Below are 20,327 nucleotides of genomic sequence, written 5' to 3'. Positions count from 1 at the left end.
TCAACATTAATTGTGTTACTGGTAATTTAGAAAAAGTTTTGCTTCAGTCGCTTAACTCTCCATTGTCAGGCCTCATCTGTAACTTGCTCTGTGGTTTCTTCCACTGGAGGTGCTTCTTGCCCAGCAGCAAGATCTCAGAGAACTGAGTCACTTGCTTTTGCTAGATATAACGTGGTACCCATGGCTCCCAGTGGCTCAAGAAGCAGCTGGTCCAGTTTAACTGGGACCACACAGCTCCTGCCCCCTCCCAGCTGCTAAGCTGGTCCTGCTGGTGAGGTCAGGTGGCCATGGAGCCTGGGTCAAGGTGACTGCAGGCAAGTAACAGAGCAGAACAGTGTTTGCTTCAGAGATTCTCCTTGGAATAGAGGATGGCATCCACAGTCTGTGAGATTTACCTTAGGTCCAGCTCTTGCTGGAGTCCAGGTGAAGTGGAAGTGATGCTGGCAGCCCACTAGCCCCACTCCAAGCCCTGAGACCACTACCACTCTCTCAGCAAGAAAGCAGTGTTCCATGCTGTGGCTTGGCGGCCAGAAGAGAAGTACAGTCTTAGAAAGAGCCTGTAAGTGAGGATCCCTGAAACTTAAAAAAAAAAGTTTACTTATTTGGCTGCGTCAGTCTCAGTTGCGGCACGTGGGACCTTCACTGTGGCACACAGGCCCAGCTATGGCTCATGGGCTTGGTTGCTCTGCAGCATGAGGGATCCTAGTTCCCAGACCAGGGATTGAATCCGAGTCGCCTCTATTGCAAGGTGGATTCTAAGCCACTGGACCACCAGAAGTCCCTGGAATCCCTGAAACTTAACTTTTACTAACTTCAAGTTCAGTTGGTCTCTGTTAGGAGGAAAAGCAGGAAGGAAAGCTTTCATGGAAGCCAAGTGAAAAAAGTATTTCCAAAACAAGGTGATCGGTGAATGGTGTTAAATGCTGCTTAAGAGGCTGAGAATTAACTATTGGACTTAGAAATGTGATGGTTGTTGGTGATCTTGACACAGTTTGGTGACAGGGTAGAAACAAAAGTTCATGGTAAAGAAGATGCCTGCAATGCGGGAGACCGGGGTTTGATCCCTGGGAAGATCCCCTGCAGAAGGGAGTGGCTACCCACTCCTGTATTCTTGCCTGGAGAAGTCCATGGACAGAGAAGCCTGGCAGGCCCCAGTCCATGGTGTTGCAAAGAGTCAGATATGACTGACTGAGCAACTAACACACTTCATTTCGTCAGTTTGAGATGCTAGAACAAAAATACCATAGACTGGGCAGCTTAAGCAACAGACATTTATGTCTCATCCATTCTGGAAGCTGAAAAGTCAGAGACCAAGGTGTGAGCAGATCCCGTGTCTGGTGAGGGTCTTCTTCCTGGTTTGCAATGGCCGTCTTCTTGCTGCATCTTCACATGGCAGAGAGAGAGAGAGAAGCAAGCTCTCTTGTGTCTCTTCATTTATCTGGCTGCACCAGGTCTTAGCTGTGGCATGTAAGATCTAGTTCCCTGACCAGGGATTGAACCCAGGCCCCTTGCATTGGGAGCAAAGAGTCTTAGCCACTGGACTACCAGGGAAGTCCCTCAAATCTCTTCTTATACAAGCAGTAATCTCAACATGAAGGCTCCACTCTCATGACCTAATTTCCTCCCAGAGGCTCCGTCTACAGATACCGTCACATTGGATATTAGGGTTGCAACAAATGAATTTGGGGGCAGGGACAGGGGGTACGTGGGACACAAACATTCAGCCATAGCGGGGTAAATTCAAGAGAAAACAGGGACAAGTAGGAAACAGTCAATACATATAACTATCTGTAGGCGTTGTGTTATGAAAGTTAGTTCCCATTATTCTTACTTACAAATGAGTGAATAATACATTTTTCTATTTTTATCTCTTCAAGAAGCCCTAAATTATGTTGTCACTTTTGTTTGATGCCACAGTAGATTCTAAATACGAAAGCAGTTCCCCATACTTTATGTAAATGCTCAAATTAGAATAAAAAGGGAACTTAAGAAAATCTCAAGATCTCTTTTCAGCCCAAGTATATACAAGTGACACTAGTCTACTTCTTGTCTTCTAAAGATATAGAAAAGTCAGTAGATGCAAGTGAGAATTTGCATTCATATAAGCTGCCCTTCCCCCATGTCACATGTGGTTAACTTTTGATGCTGTTGAATATTTTTGGGTCTCTTTCTGCCGTCTCACTTTTCACCTCCCTGGAGCTTGACTTAGCAGAGTACATTATTACTCTGCCCACTCCACCCTGCATTCACTCAAAACTAAAACAATTTGGAAAGAAGTCCATTTAAAAATCATACTTTTGGTGCTTCCCTGGTGGTGCAGTGACTGAGACACCACACTCCCAACACAGGGGGCCTGCGTTCAATCCCTGGTCAGGAGCTGGAGCCCACGTGCCCCAACTAAGAGTTTGCATGCCACCAGTGAGACCCAGTGCAGCCAAATAAATACATACAAATATTAAAAAAAAACATATCTTTTAAAAAATACAGTAATCCATTTCATGTTATGTACATGTGTATGTCTACACTGTCAACAAATTCTAAGACTTTTTCAAATACCCCTTTGGTGTTTTTTTAATTATTAAATAAAATATGTCATTTCATGATCACTCTTCCATTTACAAATGTTTTTTCCATCAAACTTCTGCCATCACAATACTGCCTACCAAAGAATCCTGTTGTCTTGGCTGTTCCTTTTGCATGGTCATACATACACACACTTAACGACACCCCCATGAATTTCCTTTGTGATTGATTGTTGTATTGGTCTGCATTGTTCATATGACCATAGTGATTATCCTGTTAACTTCATAACAATTTGTTAGCCTAGTTCTCAAAATTTTCACTGACTTCCACCCACGAATGGATAAAGAAGATGTGGTACATATATATAATGGACTATTACTCAGACATAAAAAAGAATGGGATTGGATCATTTGTAGTGATGTGGATGAACCTAGAGTCTATCATACAGAGTAAAGTAAGTCAGAAAGAACAACAAATATTGTATGTTAAGGCAGATATGGAATCTAGAAAAGTGGTACACGTGAACCTATTTGCAGGAGAAGGATGGAAATGCAGATATAGAGAACTGAAATGTGGACACAGGGAAGGGGAAGGGAAAAGTGGGAAGAACTGTGAGAGAAGCATTGATACACACACACACACACACACACAGAGCCATGTGTGAAATAGCTAGCCAGTGGGACGCCGCTGTATACCACAGAGAGCTCAATTCGGTGCTCTGTGATGACCTAGAGGGGTGGGAAGTGGGGGTTGGGAGGGAGACTCCAGAGGAAGGGGTATATGTATACATGTAGCTGACTCATGATGTTGTACAGCAGAAACACAACATTTTAAAGCAATTATACTCCAATAAAAACATTTTTTTCACTGACCTCAAGTATACTGTGCAAAGCCAGTTAAGTTGACCCAAGACATTTCTTATGGTTCTTTGTTGAGTATTATTTGATCCTGTGTGTAATTTTAGAGATGTTTCTGCTTCCTGTTTTATGCTACACAGAAGTTTTACCTCCCTCCTCCCCCACACATTGCGAGAACCTTTAACCACGGGCTGCGTTGTTCCATGAACCACTTCCTCTTGAGGAGGGCTTTCATTGCATTTTGAAAAAAAACTACACAGCAGGAATTGGGTAAAATGCAATATTGTCTGTTATTTTCCAGTTGTACATACACTGGCTACCTCACGATCTCCACCAGCATTTGAGGACCTGGATTCTGCACTACATATTCCATACCAAGTGTGATTCCTATCACCAACAGATTTTTTAAAAATTATCTCCTCTTTTGTATCTGTAGTTGTCATATGTGGGCTGGGGCTTCCCTGGTGGCTCAGTGATAAATAATCCATGGACCAAATGGTTCGATCCCTGGGTTAGGAAGATCCCCTGGAGAAGACATGGCAACCCGCTCCAGTATTCTTGCCTGGGAAATCCCATGGACAGAGGATCCAGGCAGGCTACAGTCCATGGAGTCACAAAAGAGTCAGACAGACTGAATGGCTAAACAGCAACAATGTGTGGGCTGATTTTTTTTCCCTGGAAAAAATAAACACAGCCAGTTGGGGTTTTTTTAATTTAAAAATAATAAAAATATCAAAGCAAATTGATACTGAAAGAACCTCAGATTTTCCAACTTTCTTTCTCATGAATTCTGTTAATAGTTATAGTTTAATTCTGGCAATCTAGCTATAGACTCAGACACCACTTCACTTGCACAATAGTGCATGATACACGATAGTACGCGGTACACAATAGTGCTACAACCAGGGTGAATCTTGAGGACAAATATTTCTGTCCACTTACATGAGATGTCTAGAGTAGCCAGATGCATAAACAGAGAAAGTAGGGTGATGGATCCTAGGATTCGGGGCTGGGGGTGGGAGGGATGGGGAGTTACTATTTAATGGGTATGAAATTTCAGTTGAGGAAGATGAAAAGGTTCTGGAAATGAATGGTGGTCATGGTTGCACACCAATATGAATGTCACAGAAATCCTACGAATTACATGTTAATCTCTTCATTTTACAGATGAGGAAACTAACCCAGGGAGGTTTAAAAACCTTATCCAGGTTGTTGTTGTTGGCATCTGGATTTACTGATAGGGTTGCCAAGTGCAATGGACAGCAAGTCTCTCCACGAGGTATGCTGACATCCATGAAAGTTGGATTCCAAATGATCAGTAGGGTTATATGAAGGATGAGTGGACAGAGGAGGATGCTACTTGAAGGGAATAGTGTGTACCAAAACAGAATGTTTAAAATCCTGTTCAGACAGTGTCAAGAGTTGAACCCTGAAGAGTAGGTTGGGGCAAATTACGAAGGACTTAAAGATGTGGCGAGACTTGAACTCTCCCTGCTTCATCGTGATCAGCCACAGAACAGGAGATTGAAACATTCAGATCCCCACTTCAAATTTGAAATGATAGTGATGGGACTTGATGAGGAATTCTGGAGGCTTGATGAGCTGATGAGAGTCTCAACACTGAGGATGAAGGAAAGGAAAGCTCTCTGCAGGAACCACCGACGGGATTTTTTTTTTTTTTTGACTGATGGGGGTGGAAAAATGGGAAGAGTCTGGGGACTGTGCCAGGGTTTCTAAATTAGACTAATAGATGGATAATGACCAATAGTCAAGCTAGGGCATATAGGAGGAGAACGCACCAGAGGGGGAAGAATGATGGAAAAGCTTGTGGAATATTGAATGGGCTGCTTTAGGTGAGTCACTCAGGTCCAAAATCATGGCTGGAATTGCTCATCCAAGTGGCAATGAAACCCGTGTCCAAATTGAGTTAAATAGACAAGGTTGACTTTGCCATAGATATAAACAGATGTCCTATTAAGCAATATATAGATATATATTTTCATAATATATGTTATATAAGTTGTATATAAGTATATTATATAACATGCAACATAAGTATATATTAGAATGCTGTCGGGATACACTTCTTCCTGCACTCTGGGGATCTGACTGACATCTGACACTAAGGCATCCGCCATAATGATATGGTATATGTATACACTGTGAAACAGTCATCACAAGTTGCATTAACACCTCCTTAGAGTCACCATGTTTTCTCTTACAGGCAGATTTTTTTAAATATGCATATTTAAAGCTTTTATAGGAAATGTATATATGTGGAGAAGAAAAACTATCTGTAGATAAAAACAGGCTCAGAAGTTTGAGCCTTAGGGAAAGACAGAGCATTAGGGAAAATCCCACCGTCATTCAGGGACTCTAAGGCAGAATTTCGGCCTGAATGTACAGCCTCAACCACCCCATCCCACTCCTATCCAACTCTCTGCGCCCTCCAAAAAAAAAACAAACCAGCAAAATCTATCTGATAAAGAATGATTCCAGATGTTTTTAATCAACAATGTGTTGTTCCTCCCCAATACACAAAAGGAGTTCAGAGATGACATACTCACACAAAAGGAGTTCAGAGATGACATACTCACAAAAAGATGTTAGTTCCACCCAGTCGCTATGTGCACGTTGCTTGTTTCACAATCCATTGCTTCACTGAGGCTCCTCCACCCTTTCTCTTTTGGCTGTTAACCCATACAACACTTTGAGTGCTCAGGGCTGGGTGTTTCTTTTCTCTCTTTCTGTCTGTTTACTCTTGATTTTGACCTTCAGGAAATAATGCACATATAAATAGACACAGCCCTATTTTCTTGTCCGTGTGTGTGTGTGTGTGTGTGTGTGTGTGTGTGTGTGTATGGACACTGTATATATCCATGGAACTCTGATTCTGTTCATTCCAAAAGCAAGGTTTTCTTGTAGGGAAGATAAATATGTAATCTGGTTTGAATTTACACATCAATACACATTTACGTTATTAATAGCTCTTAACTAAATGTTTCAGGATTTTCACCAAGAATAACAACGCTTTTATTTTATTTTATTTTTTTAAATGAGTTAACTTGTCCTAATTTTTATTTTTAATCAGAGGATAATCACTTTACAATATTGTGATGGTTTCTGCCATACATCAACCTGAATCAGCCATAGATACATATGAACCCTCCTTCCTGAACCACCCTCCCACCTCCCTCCCGATTCCAGCCCTCTAGTTTGTCACAAATCACCAGCTTTGGGTTCTCTGCATCATACAGCAAATTCAAAAAAAAAAAAAAAAAACCGTGTACTGCAGTGTTCATTGCAGTTATGTTCATAGCTTTAAAAAAATGTCTATGGATTTCTTTCATTCTTTTCATTCTATGTATTTCCTAGCATTTATAATAGTTAGGGCATGGAAGCAACCTAAATGTCCATCAACAGATGAATGGATAAAGAAGTTGTGTATTATTCAGCTCTAAAAAGGAATGCATTTAAGTCCATTTTAATTGACTTTTTTACTCTTGGAAAGAGTCTTAAAATTAGAGAAAAGTTCCTCATAGATAAATAAGATTTGACAAAGACTTTTCACCTTTTCTTTACCTATCAACCTATCATTGTTGTTTGAGTTTTGGAAAAAGTCTTACAATTAAGGAAAGTTCCAAGCACCAGACAGACATTTTCACAAAACTCCCCTATCTCCCATATATCCTCCTGAAGTACCATTTATCTTTCTGAAATGTTATTTGTTTTCCGATAAGTGCCCCTCTTCCCCAAGTCACCTGTTTTTCAGAAGATGCCTTTATCTCCTGCTGCTGCTGCTAAGTCACTTCAGTCGTGTCCGACTCTGTGCGACCCCAAAGACGGCAGCCCAACAGGCTCCTCCGTCCCTGGGATTCTCCAGGCAAGAACACTGGAGTGGGCTGCCAGTTCCTTCTCCAAACAACGCTTTTAAACTGTGATCCCTTCAGCAACCTGCTGCTGCTGCTGCTGCTAAGTTGCTTCAGTTGTGTCCAACTCTGTGCGACCCCATAGACGGCAGCCCACCAGGCTCCGCCTTCCCTGGGATTCTCCAGGCAAGAGTACTGGAGTGGGTTGCCATTTCCTTCTCCAAGTAGGGACATTAGTCAACTTCAGCAACCTACTTTGCTTAAAACAAGATTTACAGAATAATTTTGATGTTAACTCCTTTAAGTAATTCAGTATCAACAGACTCTAGGGAAAAGGAATGAGAGGGCAGGGGGAGGATTTTTCTACTTTGATGAACATCGGGGGAGTCAGCAGAGGTCACAAGTATGTGCTGCTGTTTCAAGTTATTTCCACATTAGGTGTATGATTCACTCTGGCATGTCCTCAACCTGTTTTGGTTTTTTAAATTTTTAATTTAATTTTTATTGTGTATTGGAGTATAGTTGATTTACAATGTTGTGTTAGTTTCAGGTGTACAAGAAAGTGATTCAGTTATACATATATTCATTCTTTTTCAGATTCTTTTCCCATATAGGTGATTACAGAATATGAGTAGAGTTTCTGTGCTCCACAGTAGGTTCTTGTTGGTTATCTATTCTATATATAGTGGTGTGTGTATGCCTCAACCCATTCTGTATCAGTGGTGTATACAGTCTGAAAATCTAAGGTGTTTGGGCTCAATGGATATTCTGACCCATCGATGCCACGTCTTAGCCACTGGGCCACCAGGGAAGTCCACAGGGTGGATGTCTGGCAGATATGCACTGATGGACTCCAGATGGTTTTTACAGCACTCATTCGTTCTGATTTCTCAGTGTCAGTGCCGTTCTAGCTGTTTACTGTTAATATCAACCTGGCTTACAGATCAGTTCCTAGAACAAGGTTAAGTGCTAGATATGTCTTCATCATTGTCATCATTACATCTCTGTACTTTCAAGAACTGGTTTTTTTAATCATTTAGGTCAGTTTTAAATAAGCAGAGTCAGTATGACAGAGGTCTTTTAGCTACATATAAAGAGACAGAGGGTTTAGTTAAATCCTGATTAACTAAAGCTATTAAATATGAAAAGGTATTATTGCTTAAGTATTAGTTTGAGGTTATAGTAAAGGGAGAACTATAAGTTTTCATGATAATTTAGTCATGGAAAGATAAACTCACCTTGACTTTGCCTATTTTAGCCAAATATTTTTTATTGACGTATAGTTGCTGTTGGTATTATGTAAGTTACAGGTATATAGTATAGTGATTCACGATTTTTAAAGGTTATACCTCATCTATAGCTATTATAAAACAGTGGCTATATTCTCGTGTCGTGCAATACATCCTTGCAGTTTACTTCATACCAGATTGTTTGCACCTCTTACCCTGCACCCCTATGTTGCCCCTCCCCTCCTCTCTCTCCCCACTGGTAACCACTAATTTGTTCTCAATACCTGTGAATCTGCTTCTTTTTTTGTTTTATCTACTAATTTATTGTCTTTTTTTAGATTCTACAGATAAGTGATATCATACAGTATTTGTCTTTCTCTGCCTGACTTATTTCACTTAGCATAATGCCCACCAAGTCATCTGTGTTGCTGCAAATGGCAAGATTTCACTCCTTGTTATGGCTGAGTAATATTCCACTGTGTACGTTTACCACATCTTCTTTATCCATTCATCTATTGATAGACACTTAGGTTGCTTCTGTATCTTGGCAATTCAAGTAATTTATTTTAAATACAAATACACACAAGTGTGTGTGCAGAGATAATATTATTATGGTTATGTGAGAAAAAAAACCTTTAATGTTACATATATGATATTTACGTAAAAAAGATCAGTCATGAGTTGGTCATTGTTAAAGCTGGACAATGGGTACATGAAGATAATTACATTATTTTCTCAACTTTTGTATGTATTTAAGTTTCATATAAAATAATGGATACAAACACATGCATACACACACATACATATTGTTTGGTTTAAGTAATCCATGCTGATCTCATCCATTCACCAGACTTCTTAGCTTGAACTGTAATGAGCACTAATTTTCTAGTGTTTTAGAGCATTTCTGACCCTTAGAAATTATCTGCAACAAAGTCCTTATCTTACAGATGAAGCAGTTGAGTCTTTATTGCCAAACAACACATTACTAATTAAGCCTTGTGACCGTGCCTCCTAATGTCCTAATCCAGCCTCACCAACAATGTCAGGACCAAAGCAATTAGTTATACCTCCCAGGGCGTCCCTCCTCACACTTTACGGAAGCACTTTTTCTCCCGTGGCCACTTCCTTCGCTTGGTTTAGGTAGAGAAAGGTTATAATGTAAAATACGTTTTATTTCCATCTCTTATCACTTGATCATGTGGCCGTTTTAGTTCTAACTGTGTGGCACCCTAATATTTCCAAATAAATGTGCTGAAAACTGCTGTTTCAGATAAAAACTTGTAAAGCAAGGAATTTTTTGGTAAATTTGCTCTCTCACACCTGACATCATTTTTGTGTTCGTTTTCAAGTGGAAATGAAGTTCTTTGTGGCTCTGGTGCCATCGCCCACGACCTGAGGCATTCTCTTTTTCCAATCAGGGTGTCCTACCTGGTTGTGAATTCCTGAATGTCACCCACTTGTCCAGTTGGCCCCAAGGAGACTAGTTCTGTCTGGGAAAACAGTCCCATTGATACTCTGAGACAGTCCCTGGAGTTCGGCTCAATCTTGGACCAAGCAAATTGCAGAGAGGTCAGGCATGGACGTGCAGGCTGAAGTGAACCTTCCTCTCCACAAGCTTTTCTTCTTGACTTACTTGCCCATTGATGGGCCTTTTGGAGGAAAAAAAGAGATGGGACAATTATCCCCAAGGACCAGGCTTTTATTAGACTGTTTATTTCTGGATTTCTTCCTTTTTCAGATGGGTGAGTCAAACGAAGATATAGACCAAATGTTCAGCAATTTGCTGGGAGAGATGGATCTCCTGACTCAGGTAAATTCTCCTTCTTAACTTTCAAATTAGGGGGAAAAAAAACACAGTGTTACTGAATTTGATTCTAATATGACAAGAGAGCTATCTTTCTAACGACTGGAAATTGACAATGTTATATAGTCCTGCTCTAACTGTAGTTGGGGAAAAAAATAAAGCTTTTTTCCTGATTATACCCTTCTGAGTTCAGTTAACTGAATACATGGATCACACACACATTCTGTTATGGCAGTTCTCATGCTCATGGTATCCCAATACTTAGGAATGCCAATGGAGGAATTTTCCCCAAGCAAACCCTCTGCAACCACCACCCTCACTGAACAATTTCCCTGGCAGTTACCTTTATGTAAAGGCTAATCAGCTCATGACTTTCTGCATAAAGCACTAAAATAAGAATCATCCAATATTCCTAAATAAGAAAGACAGGGATCCCAAAGTTTTCTACAAAATAAATGAAGACTAATCTATTTTTTATGTTTATTTTAGAAAAATAAATCAATACTAGTTAGCATCTACTTTATATTCTATATGAAATTCAAGGAAGTTCAGACTCTATGAAGGAAGAGACAAAAGATGAGACAACAGGCTTAAAGAAAAGGGGTGCTGACTAAAAACCAGAGGGATGGTAGCCACATTTCTGTAGATACGAGGACTTTTTTCCACCTGTGAAGGGGGAGGGTTTGTTGAACGTCTGCTTGTCTCTGTCCACTCACTTCTGCTCCATAGAGGAATGACTATCCTGTTTGGTCAGTTTGGGATTTTCATAGTTGAGTATTGTTGGTATAACCTCCAGAGTAAGATGGGGACCCCTCAGAGTGTCTTGGATCTGCCTTTACTGAGAGCCTTTCTGAGTTTTGATCTTCACTGTGCTCGAGTGAGCCCAGTCACAGGGTTTGCTTGGCTAAAAGTGATTAAAGGAGTTTCTTCCTAAAACTATTCCTTGCTCTTCTTTCCCTCTCTATTTTACTCAAAGCCTGTTACATCACACATTCATAGATACACATTTTGATAGAGAACTATTTCTAATTTCTTTAAGTAGCCTGATATATTCCTGAGAAAAAATGAGTTGGCTCCTCTAATTGCAATGTTATACTTCCTAATTATAGTGTTTAAAAAGCAACTAGTTAATGAGCATTTGTGTGTGTGTGTGCACTTCCTTTCTCTATTTTCTGTGCTCCGGTATCTGCCCCATAGTTTCTCTATCAACCTTCCCTTTTCTTGGCAATTTTTGCAAGCTTATTCTGGTTTTTAGAATGAATTCTGGGGTTGCAGTCACTCTTCCCTACATTTTATCCTTGATTCTAACTTTCTTTGGTTCATTTTTTTAAGCTTCTTGATTAATGGTCTTTTTTTTTCTACTTATAACTGATAGTATCTCATTAATTTATTCTCAAAAGTATAATGATTGCTTCTTTCAGAAATTTAAAACGTGAACAAGGATTTACTACATCAAATTAACATAAAAAATACACTTACTGTCATGAAAACATTCATGAGTAGGAACAGGTGAAATCACTTCTCAAACTACGGATGTAAAAATATTTTTAAATATTAGCTTTTAAATCATACAAGAAGTCACTTTTTCACTTAAAAAATAATGTTACTTACAAAATTAGTAACTTACTGTGTCTTCATTTCTTTTTAACGAGTTTTATTAAATAAGAGCAACAGCATTAACATTTTACTGTATAATAAAAGATTGCATCCTGAACAGTTCTTTTCTTCAAGTGACTAAATATTCCTTTCTTTGATGTCATAACTTAAGTCTTAATGAATTATATATATAGTGTATGTGTCACAAATGCACCATTACCAGAAGTTTTTTCTGTTGTTTATAAAAGCAAACAACTTCATTCTCATCAGTCTCAGTTGATCTGTTTTGTTTCAAAGTGTACTTTCTAGAATAATTTTTAACTTATCGTTTTCTGTAGGGAAAAAAATCACCTAAAATGTGCAAATAATACAGTTTTTAGAGAACATGTTTAGAGAGAACATGGGTAAACAGTAGACGATTCTTAACTTAATGAACAATTTGCCCTGCAAAAATGTGAGTATCCTGAATAACTTTGGGGCTGGGGCTCTGTTTTCACAGAGTTTAGGAGTCGACATTCTCCCTCCTCCAGATCCTAAACCGCCGAGAGCTGAATTTAACTACAGTGTGGGGTTTAAGGATTTAAATGGTAAGCACCATCATTTGTTTTCTTGAGTGATTTGAAATCATAGCAATGACTAAAATCTGTCAGAGTGTAATTCGCAGCACTAGAAAACTAGGAATACACTTCCTTAGTTCTACATATATTCTTTCTGAGATTTTAAAAATTGATTTCACTTAATTTTATGAAGAAGTTGTATGCAAAACAACACTGGCTTAGGAGGAAATAAACCCTTGTTACATAGTTAGGAGATCCAGCCTTCAGTCCAGGTGCTGTACATGGAGCCATTGTTGTTCAGTGACTAAGTCATGTCCAACTCAGCGACCCCATGGACTGCAGCATGCCAGGCTCCTCAGTTTCCACTATCACCTGGAGTTGGCTCAAATTCATGTCCATCGGGTTGGTGTCCATGAGATCTAACCATCTTATCCTTTTCCACCCGCCTTTCCTTTTGCCTTCAGTCTTTCCCAGCATCAGAGTCTTTTCCAGTGATTCAGCTCTTTGCATCAGGTGGCCAAGGTATCAGAGCTTCAGCAACAGTCCTTCCAGTGAATATTCAGGGTTAAACCATTAGCATTAATGTAATAATATGCTGCATGGTGTTCATGCTGATGATGTTGGGCAATAAATGATTTCCCCATGCTTTCTGATCCTTTGTTCCTGAGAAGGCTGTATTTCCCCCATTCCCATTTCCTCAATCTCGTTCACGTTGCACACAGCAGCTAGATTTGTCTTCCTCATCGTCGCTTCCACCCTGCTCACCCTGTGTTCATCACACTCACCATCCGGTGACTGCCTGATCAGCCAAGTGCGGTCCCAGCTCGATTCACGGCCATGGCTCCCTGGGTGCATGTGGTCTCATTAGTTTTCAGTATCCCATGTCTGATCACCACAGTAATCTCACACGTGGAAGAAATTCCAGCGAAACCATCCCCCCTCCCGCTCACTCTGAAAATCTGGGTCTGCTGTTTCCTTTAAGAGTTAACTCCCAGGACTTCCCTGTGGTGGAGTGGTTGAGACTCCTCCGTGCTCCCAATGCAGTAGGCCCAGGTTTGATCCCTGGTCAGGATCCCACAAACCATGTGGTGCAGTCAAAAAAACAAAACAATCCTTAACTACTAGTATTAATGTATAGAAAGTCTTGAAAACAACAAGAGAAAATTCTTTAAAAAAAGAGAGAATTAACTTCCAACTCACAATCTTATGAAGTCTTCACCAGTTAATCCCAATTTTTCAAAAACATTTTTTTCACTCCTTAATGCCCTTTGTGCTTTGTTTCCTGCTGTTTATCATTAGTTGCTCTTTTGAGATGTGAGAGTTCCTACAGTTGGATGGTGTGCCCACAGAAACTCTATCCTCACCCCAAATCTCAAGGCATATTAAATAAATCCCAGTTGGTGGAGACCGACTCTCTTCCAAGTATATTCATTAGTGTTGCTCTGTTTGCTGCTGTCCAAAGACCTGGGAGAATTTTCCATCCATTTCCAGCCTCCCCCCTCCCCTACTTTGTAAAACTCTAAGATCTTGCACCAGAATGCACAAGAATTTCCTCCATAGGCATCCAGTCAGCACTTAGATTTGACTTTATAGGTGGCCTGTGAGGATGCTCAATGTAGGGAAGGCATTTGCCTCCCTTTCTTTTTTTTTTTTTTTTTGGAAGGAAAGGATATTTTTAGCTTTATTGAGGTTTAACTGATGAATAAAACTGTATGATACCTAAAGTGTACAACGTGAGGATTTGCTGTGCATATACATTGTGAAAAGATTTGCCCTATCAAGACAATTAACCTATCCATCACCTCACATATTTACTTCTTATTTTAGTGAGAATGTTTAAGTTCTACTCTTTCAGCAGATTTCAATTATACCACACAGTGTTAGCAACTAGAGTCATCGTGGTATACTTAGATCCTCAGACCTTATTTGCCTTATAAATGTTCATATTCTTTCACCAACCTCATCCTATTTCCCCAACCCCAGTCCCTGGCAACCTGTACTCAAATTTAATCTTTTTTTAAAAATTAATTTATTTTTTAATTGAAGGGTAATTGCTTTACAGAAAAACTGACTCTTTACAATGACTTTCATTTAGTTTTTCCAGGTACACATCATTATCTTGCTCATGAATGTGATTTTCCCTATCAGAGTCCTTAAATGCACTGGAAGACCAAGATTTAGATGCTCTCATGGCAGATCTGGTAGCAGACATAAGTGAAGCTGAGCAGAGGACAATCCAGGCCCAGAAAGAGTCCCCTCAGAAGCAGCCTCCTTCAGCATCCCTGTGTGTGCCAAGTTTCAGTGATACAGCCTCTCTTGGTTACGGAGCAAATGTTGCTGCACCGAGTCAATATGATGATGACTTACCACCTCCACCAGCTGATCCAATGTTAGACCTTCCTCTGCCACCACCCCCTCCAGGACCCATCTCTCAGGTAAGTCCATGGGATCAGGACTCTTGACCTCTGCCACCCATGATCTCTGACTTTCTTCAAAGTGACAGTTCCATTCATAAATGTGTATGCCCAGAGCTCTAAGATTCAAAAAACAAGGATCCCAGATGTGTTCACTGCAGTCAGACATAAAATGGCCATGAAGGACACGTTGGTGAGTATAAGGAACTTACTACGGCCATATTCAGGAAGTAGTACAGTTTGGCTAAAGTCTACATTTGTACGTGGCTTTTCCTGATGATACTCACCTCTGGGGGTCATACATGATTAACCTGGTATGAGCTGTGGAAATGATTTACACATTGCTGTGTCCCTGGTCCTTGCCCAGTACATAAAGAATAGAAGGCATTCCTTACATATTTCTAAATTGAACTAAATGGAATTTTGCTGAATTTGACAGCCTTGTTCATTGGCAAAGATATCACTTGTAAGGTCAAAGTTGGAAGGGGTGTTATGGGCAAGCAGGTGGTAAGTGATATTAATAGATTTCTGGGAAGTTCATATTGTCATTATTTGGGATGTCAGTTTATGTCCCTCATCAACGCAAAAAGGGTGCTTTAAGGATTTTGCCTAGGGTAAGCCACTTTTAAAATATTTCAGAGAAATAACCTAGCTCTATTTCCTGTGGCTCTCACATTTATTGTACTGTATGCTGATCAGTACTTATAAATACAACACTAGTAACCCTGAAAATCCCTACAATATCTTTTGGATGAATAAATATGAAATATAAACAAATATCAAATACTACTCATTGCTGTATTGTGTGATTCTTGTATAAAAATTATTTGAAAATTGGTGATCCATTTAGATCAGGGGCTTTTTTTTCCCTCCAGTTTATTGAGATATAATTGATGTATAATATTAGAGAAGTTTCAAAGGGCCTGGTTGAGTCCAAAAAACTTTTCAGAGAGAATTTTGTACATTTATATTATTTACAGCAAGATACAGTAACATAGGGCTTCCCCAGTGGCTCGGCAGTAAAGAATCTGCCTGCAAGTCAGGAGCCACAGGAGACATGGGTTCCATCCCTGGGTTAGGAAGATCCCCTGGAGGAGGGCATGGCAACCCACTCCATTATTCTTGCCTGGAGAATCCCACGGACAGTGGAGCCTGGTGGGCTACATCCATAGCATCGCAAAGAGTTGGACATGACTGAAGAGACTTAGCATGCACATATGCAATAACAAAAGACTTCCCTGGTGGCTCAGTGGTAAAGAATCCAGCTGCCAGTATAGGAGATGCAGGTTCGATCCCTGGGCTGGGAATATTCCCTGAAGGACATGGCAACCCACTCCAGTATTCTTGCCTGGGAAATCCCACAGACAGAGGAGCCTGGTGGGCTACAGTCCTTGGGATCACAAAGAGTCAGACACAACTTAGCAGCTGAGCACAAGCACGACTATACAAGTTTAAGTTACACAACATGATGAGTCTTAACCACTGGACAGCCAGGCAAGTACCAATACAGGCTTTTATCAACAGAAAGTGACTAAGACACTGGCGATGTTGGGAATACTTACTCGCTTGTATGATTAATGGACTGTGTTGACGTCATAACATTTTACAGGAAGAAGAAGAAGCTCAAGCCAAGGCTGATAAAATAAAACTGGCATTGGAAAAACTGAAGGAGGCCAAGGTCAAGAAGGTAAACTACGAATCACTTTTACACGGGGCAGTCAAATTAACAACTTCTTCATATGCTTAAGGGTAAAAAAGTTTTACATTCAAGTGGTACTTTCCAATGAGTTGTATTTTTTTTAGCTTAAGGACAAAGATAAATTATTCTTTCCATGACATCAATGGCTCATTTGTGATTGATAAATAGGGAACCTATGTTAGTGTCAATGTGGATGTTTCCAGGTTTCTACCCCCAGGGCTCCCTCCCCTGAGGATGCCCTCTGGGTTCTGCTCACTCTTGGGTAATAGCAGGTGGCATCCTCTTCTGGGCCCATCTCAATTTGGTTAGAGTTCAGCTTCCACTGGCATCACCTCATTCCCACAGTTGCTTTTGTGCATGTCATATACCCCCTGGGGCAGCCCCTAGACTGCCCTGGGTGTCTGAGTTCTCCCCTGAAGTTCCAAATGTTATTCTGGCTGGTGCTGTGCGTTCAAAGTTGCATAGGTTTTGAGTGACCTGCCCCAACCCTGTGGTCCCAATAAGCGTGTAATTTATTGTGCATTTTCTGTAGCTTTTTCCAGAGACGCATTTACTGTATTGTATCAGAAACACACATATTTAACCTCAGTAAAAGCATCTGCCTAATAATAAAGTGTTAATAATAGTTAATTTGGTAAATTAAGAGAAAGATAAAGTCTCACCTCGACCCCTGAGGCATATGCTATGACTGAGACTCATTAAGAGCTTTTTAATTACAGTTGGGTGAATTATTCTTTTCATAGAGGGTGTTCGATTTTATGTTCCTGCAGCCTCTCTCATGGTTCTTTGAATGAAGGAGTTCAACACATGCTGATTGACATTTAATAAATATTCCTTCATTACCCCGGGATCCAGACAGTCAAGGTTCATCTGTGAGAATGTTTCCAGATCAGCCTGGTTCCTTCCATTTCAAGCATGCATGCACCTTCTTACTATTTCCCTTCCTGTTCTCTATGTGTAATTACATTCTGTGGTCGGTTACTGAGCTGATGCCTCTGTGAATCCCTGGTTAAATCCAGCTCCCCTTCTGCTCAGCCCGGGCTCTCAGTGCTGCCAGAGCTTGCCACTCCAGTCTCTGTCTCACGAACCTAGAGAACTGCTTCCACCTTGTCCTCTCCCTGAAAACCTCCAATACCTCCCTCCTCTTCCTCGTGATGTTGCCACCCATTGCGGAGAAGTAGAAGCGACCCAAAGAAAGGTTCTACCAGCTCCTAACACAATGGCCTCCTGCCCGCCTGCACCTCCGGCCGCTGGTCCATAGTCTTGTCCCGTGGATGGCCTGTCGTGTTTCTAAAACCGGCTCCTTCGTGTGCTTAACCGGAGATGAAGAGGACAGGGACGAGCGAGCAGTATTTCCTGCTGGAGACCAGAAGCTAGAGAAAGTTGCCATAATTCAGTTGAGGTGAATTGTAGCGGCAGCGAAAAGCAGCACCTGCCTCTAGTCAACAAAGTGTACGTGAAACAGAAGCCGCTCTGATCGGGGGGAGAGAAAAGAAAATTAAGAAGCCAAGGTGTTTATTTTTTTCTCACTTGAGGTACTCGAGACTTATTTCTAAAAAGAAAAGGCTGTGTGGCACAGATAATTAAAAAAAAATAACTGAGTCATACTCATCTGTTAATAAAGTTAGTAAGGTATACTAACACATAATCTACAGCATGTTTTATAAAGGCTGGAAATCAAGTTGACCTGAAGTACTCTGTCCTCAAATATTCTGCTGGGTGTTGTCATCTTTTTGGATCAGGAATGATATACGTAGTTTGTGGTGCAACGTTTTTAGAACTGGAAAGAGTATCAGACTCACTCATTGACTGTATTTGTTTCTTTGTGGTTAAGAGTCTGCCTACCAATGCAGGAGAAGCCAGAGGTGTCGGTTTGATCCCTGGGTGAGAAAGATCCCCTGGAGGAGAGAATGGCAGCCCACTCCAGTATTCTTCCCTGGAAAATCCCATGGTCTTTACTACAATGGGTCAGAAAGGGGAAGTCTTTTCATTCTGGAATCAATTTGCCCTATATGATATGGTATTGATGTGAAATGGGGTCGCAAGGAGTCGGACATGACTGAGCGACTGAACTAAACTGATTGATGTGAGAAGTACTCAGCTTGCTACAGCACGTAACCGTGCTTTAGGGTGTCATGTGCTGATACAGAACTACCCTTCAGCTTGGAAATGGGAAGAGAGCTGAAGAAGAGTCAACATGGTTTCTTTTCACTAAACGTCACCTGCCTTCTCTTGGTTTTTTCCCTAAGTTTCATGATTGTGGACATTTGTAACTACATGTGCGTTAAATTTAGTTTGCAGTTTCTGCCAAAAGAAAAAACCAAGCCCTTTCCATCACTGCATCATTGTCAAACTATGTGTGCGGTTTGGTTTTTTTCTCTCTTTAAAAACAAAAGATAACACCAAGCTATGTTTTGTTTTTTCAAGAATTCCTAAGCGAGAAAAAATGTGGTCAAAAGTTATTGATTTTCCCATGGGGAACATTGTCCTCTAAATCCTAACATTGGTAGGGTTTCTTAGGACCCGTAGCTACTTTATAGCAATAATCCTCAGCAGAGAGCAATGGGTATGCCTTCTATGGAAAATAAGCCACGGTCATTCCGATATTTGAGGAATTTCTGTTTTTCCGGGCACCCCTCCAAGCGTGATTTCTCAGGTCAGATGAATGTTTTGTGTGGGTTTTTTTGGCCATGTGGTGTGGCATATGGGATCTTACTTCCCCGACCAGGGATTGAACCCTGTATCCTGCAGTGGAAGGGTGGAGTCTTAAGCATTGAACTGTCAGGAAAATCCCCAGATGAATGTCTGTGACACTGTGGTATTTATTTGAGCCTGTTGTGTTAAATACATCAAAAGATGAACAGACAACAGAAACAAAGTGTCCAACTAGAAGTTCCTGGACTACAGGTTTCAAAGGGAAAAAAGTATTCTTTGGCCAAGCCTGGAATAAAAGCCTGATTCAAATGGCCTCTGCAGGAGGAAACGCACTTTACTGCCCCAGTGTTTGCATTTGAGTCTCACGAGTGCAAGTGGGGGAAGGGGAGATACTAGGTGCGCTTCTTCATGTGGTCTTTGCTGCTCCTCACCCAGATTCTTATCACCACCCACACCCTTGGTTGCTCTCAGTATCTCTGCACAGCAGTCCGCAGGCACTGTGTGCCCGTCACCATTCACTGCACAGTGTCTTCAGGATCCGACTGCGTGGGTCCAGCGAGGCAGTTTACCTGCTGCTCAGAATGTGGCCCAAACTTTAGGGGAGGAAGAAATGTTGCCAGTTGTATGACTTCTCTTTCCATTCTCTCGAAATACTTTTTATTTATTTATTTTTAAAATGTGTGTATTTGTTTGGCTGCACCGGATGTTGGTTGCCGCACACAGGATCTTCAGTCTTTGCTGAGGCATGCGGGCATCTTTAGCTGTGGCATGAGAACTCCTGTTGTGGCACATCGACCTGGTTCCCCATCCAGGGATCAAACCTGTGCCCCCTGCATTGGAAGCGTGGAGACCCAGCCACTGGCCCAGCAGCAAAGTCCCAATACTTTTTAAATAAAGATGCACTTCCTATGTGACTAACCAGGACCAACCTTAGACAAACAATAGGCAGAACTTGTCTCTATCCCACACTTCTCTTTTCAAGCTAGAACAGAAATTTAAGCAAGAGTGTCTGGGGGTTCTGGGTGACGATGTTGCTTCAGGAATGCTCTGCTGGTGGTGTGTGGAGTAGCTTCAAGCACTGCAGGCTGTAGGTTGGATGGGGATGGTCTGGAAAGGGAAAGACA

The 20,327-nt window shown here is 41.0% G+C and overlaps 1 protein-coding gene across 1 annotated transcript in view; it reads left to right on the top strand.

The window, feature by feature from the left end:
• APBB1IP (amyloid beta precursor protein binding family B member 1 interacting protein) overlaps positions 1 to 20,327 on the top strand; it is a 75,341-nt gene that overhangs the window by 27,727 nt on the left and 27,287 nt on the right. Inside the window, 4 exon segments of the mRNA XM_019972969.2 lie at positions 10,217 to 10,288; positions 12,378 to 12,465; positions 14,584 to 14,870; positions 16,459 to 16,536. Coding sequence (XP_019828528.2) covers positions 10,217 to 10,288; positions 12,378 to 12,465; positions 14,584 to 14,870; positions 16,459 to 16,536 — 525 coding nt within the window.

The sequence above is a fragment of the Bos indicus genome, chromosome 13 (assembly GCF_029378745.1).
Source record: "Bos indicus isolate NIAB-ARS_2022 breed Sahiwal x Tharparkar chromosome 13, NIAB-ARS_B.indTharparkar_mat_pri_1.0, whole genome shotgun sequence".
Classification (NCBI taxonomy): Eukaryota; Metazoa; Chordata; class Mammalia; order Artiodactyla; family Bovidae; genus Bos; species Bos indicus.
Note: the sequence above shows the minus strand (reverse complement) of the source record. Positions and strands in the feature narration are given on the sequence as shown.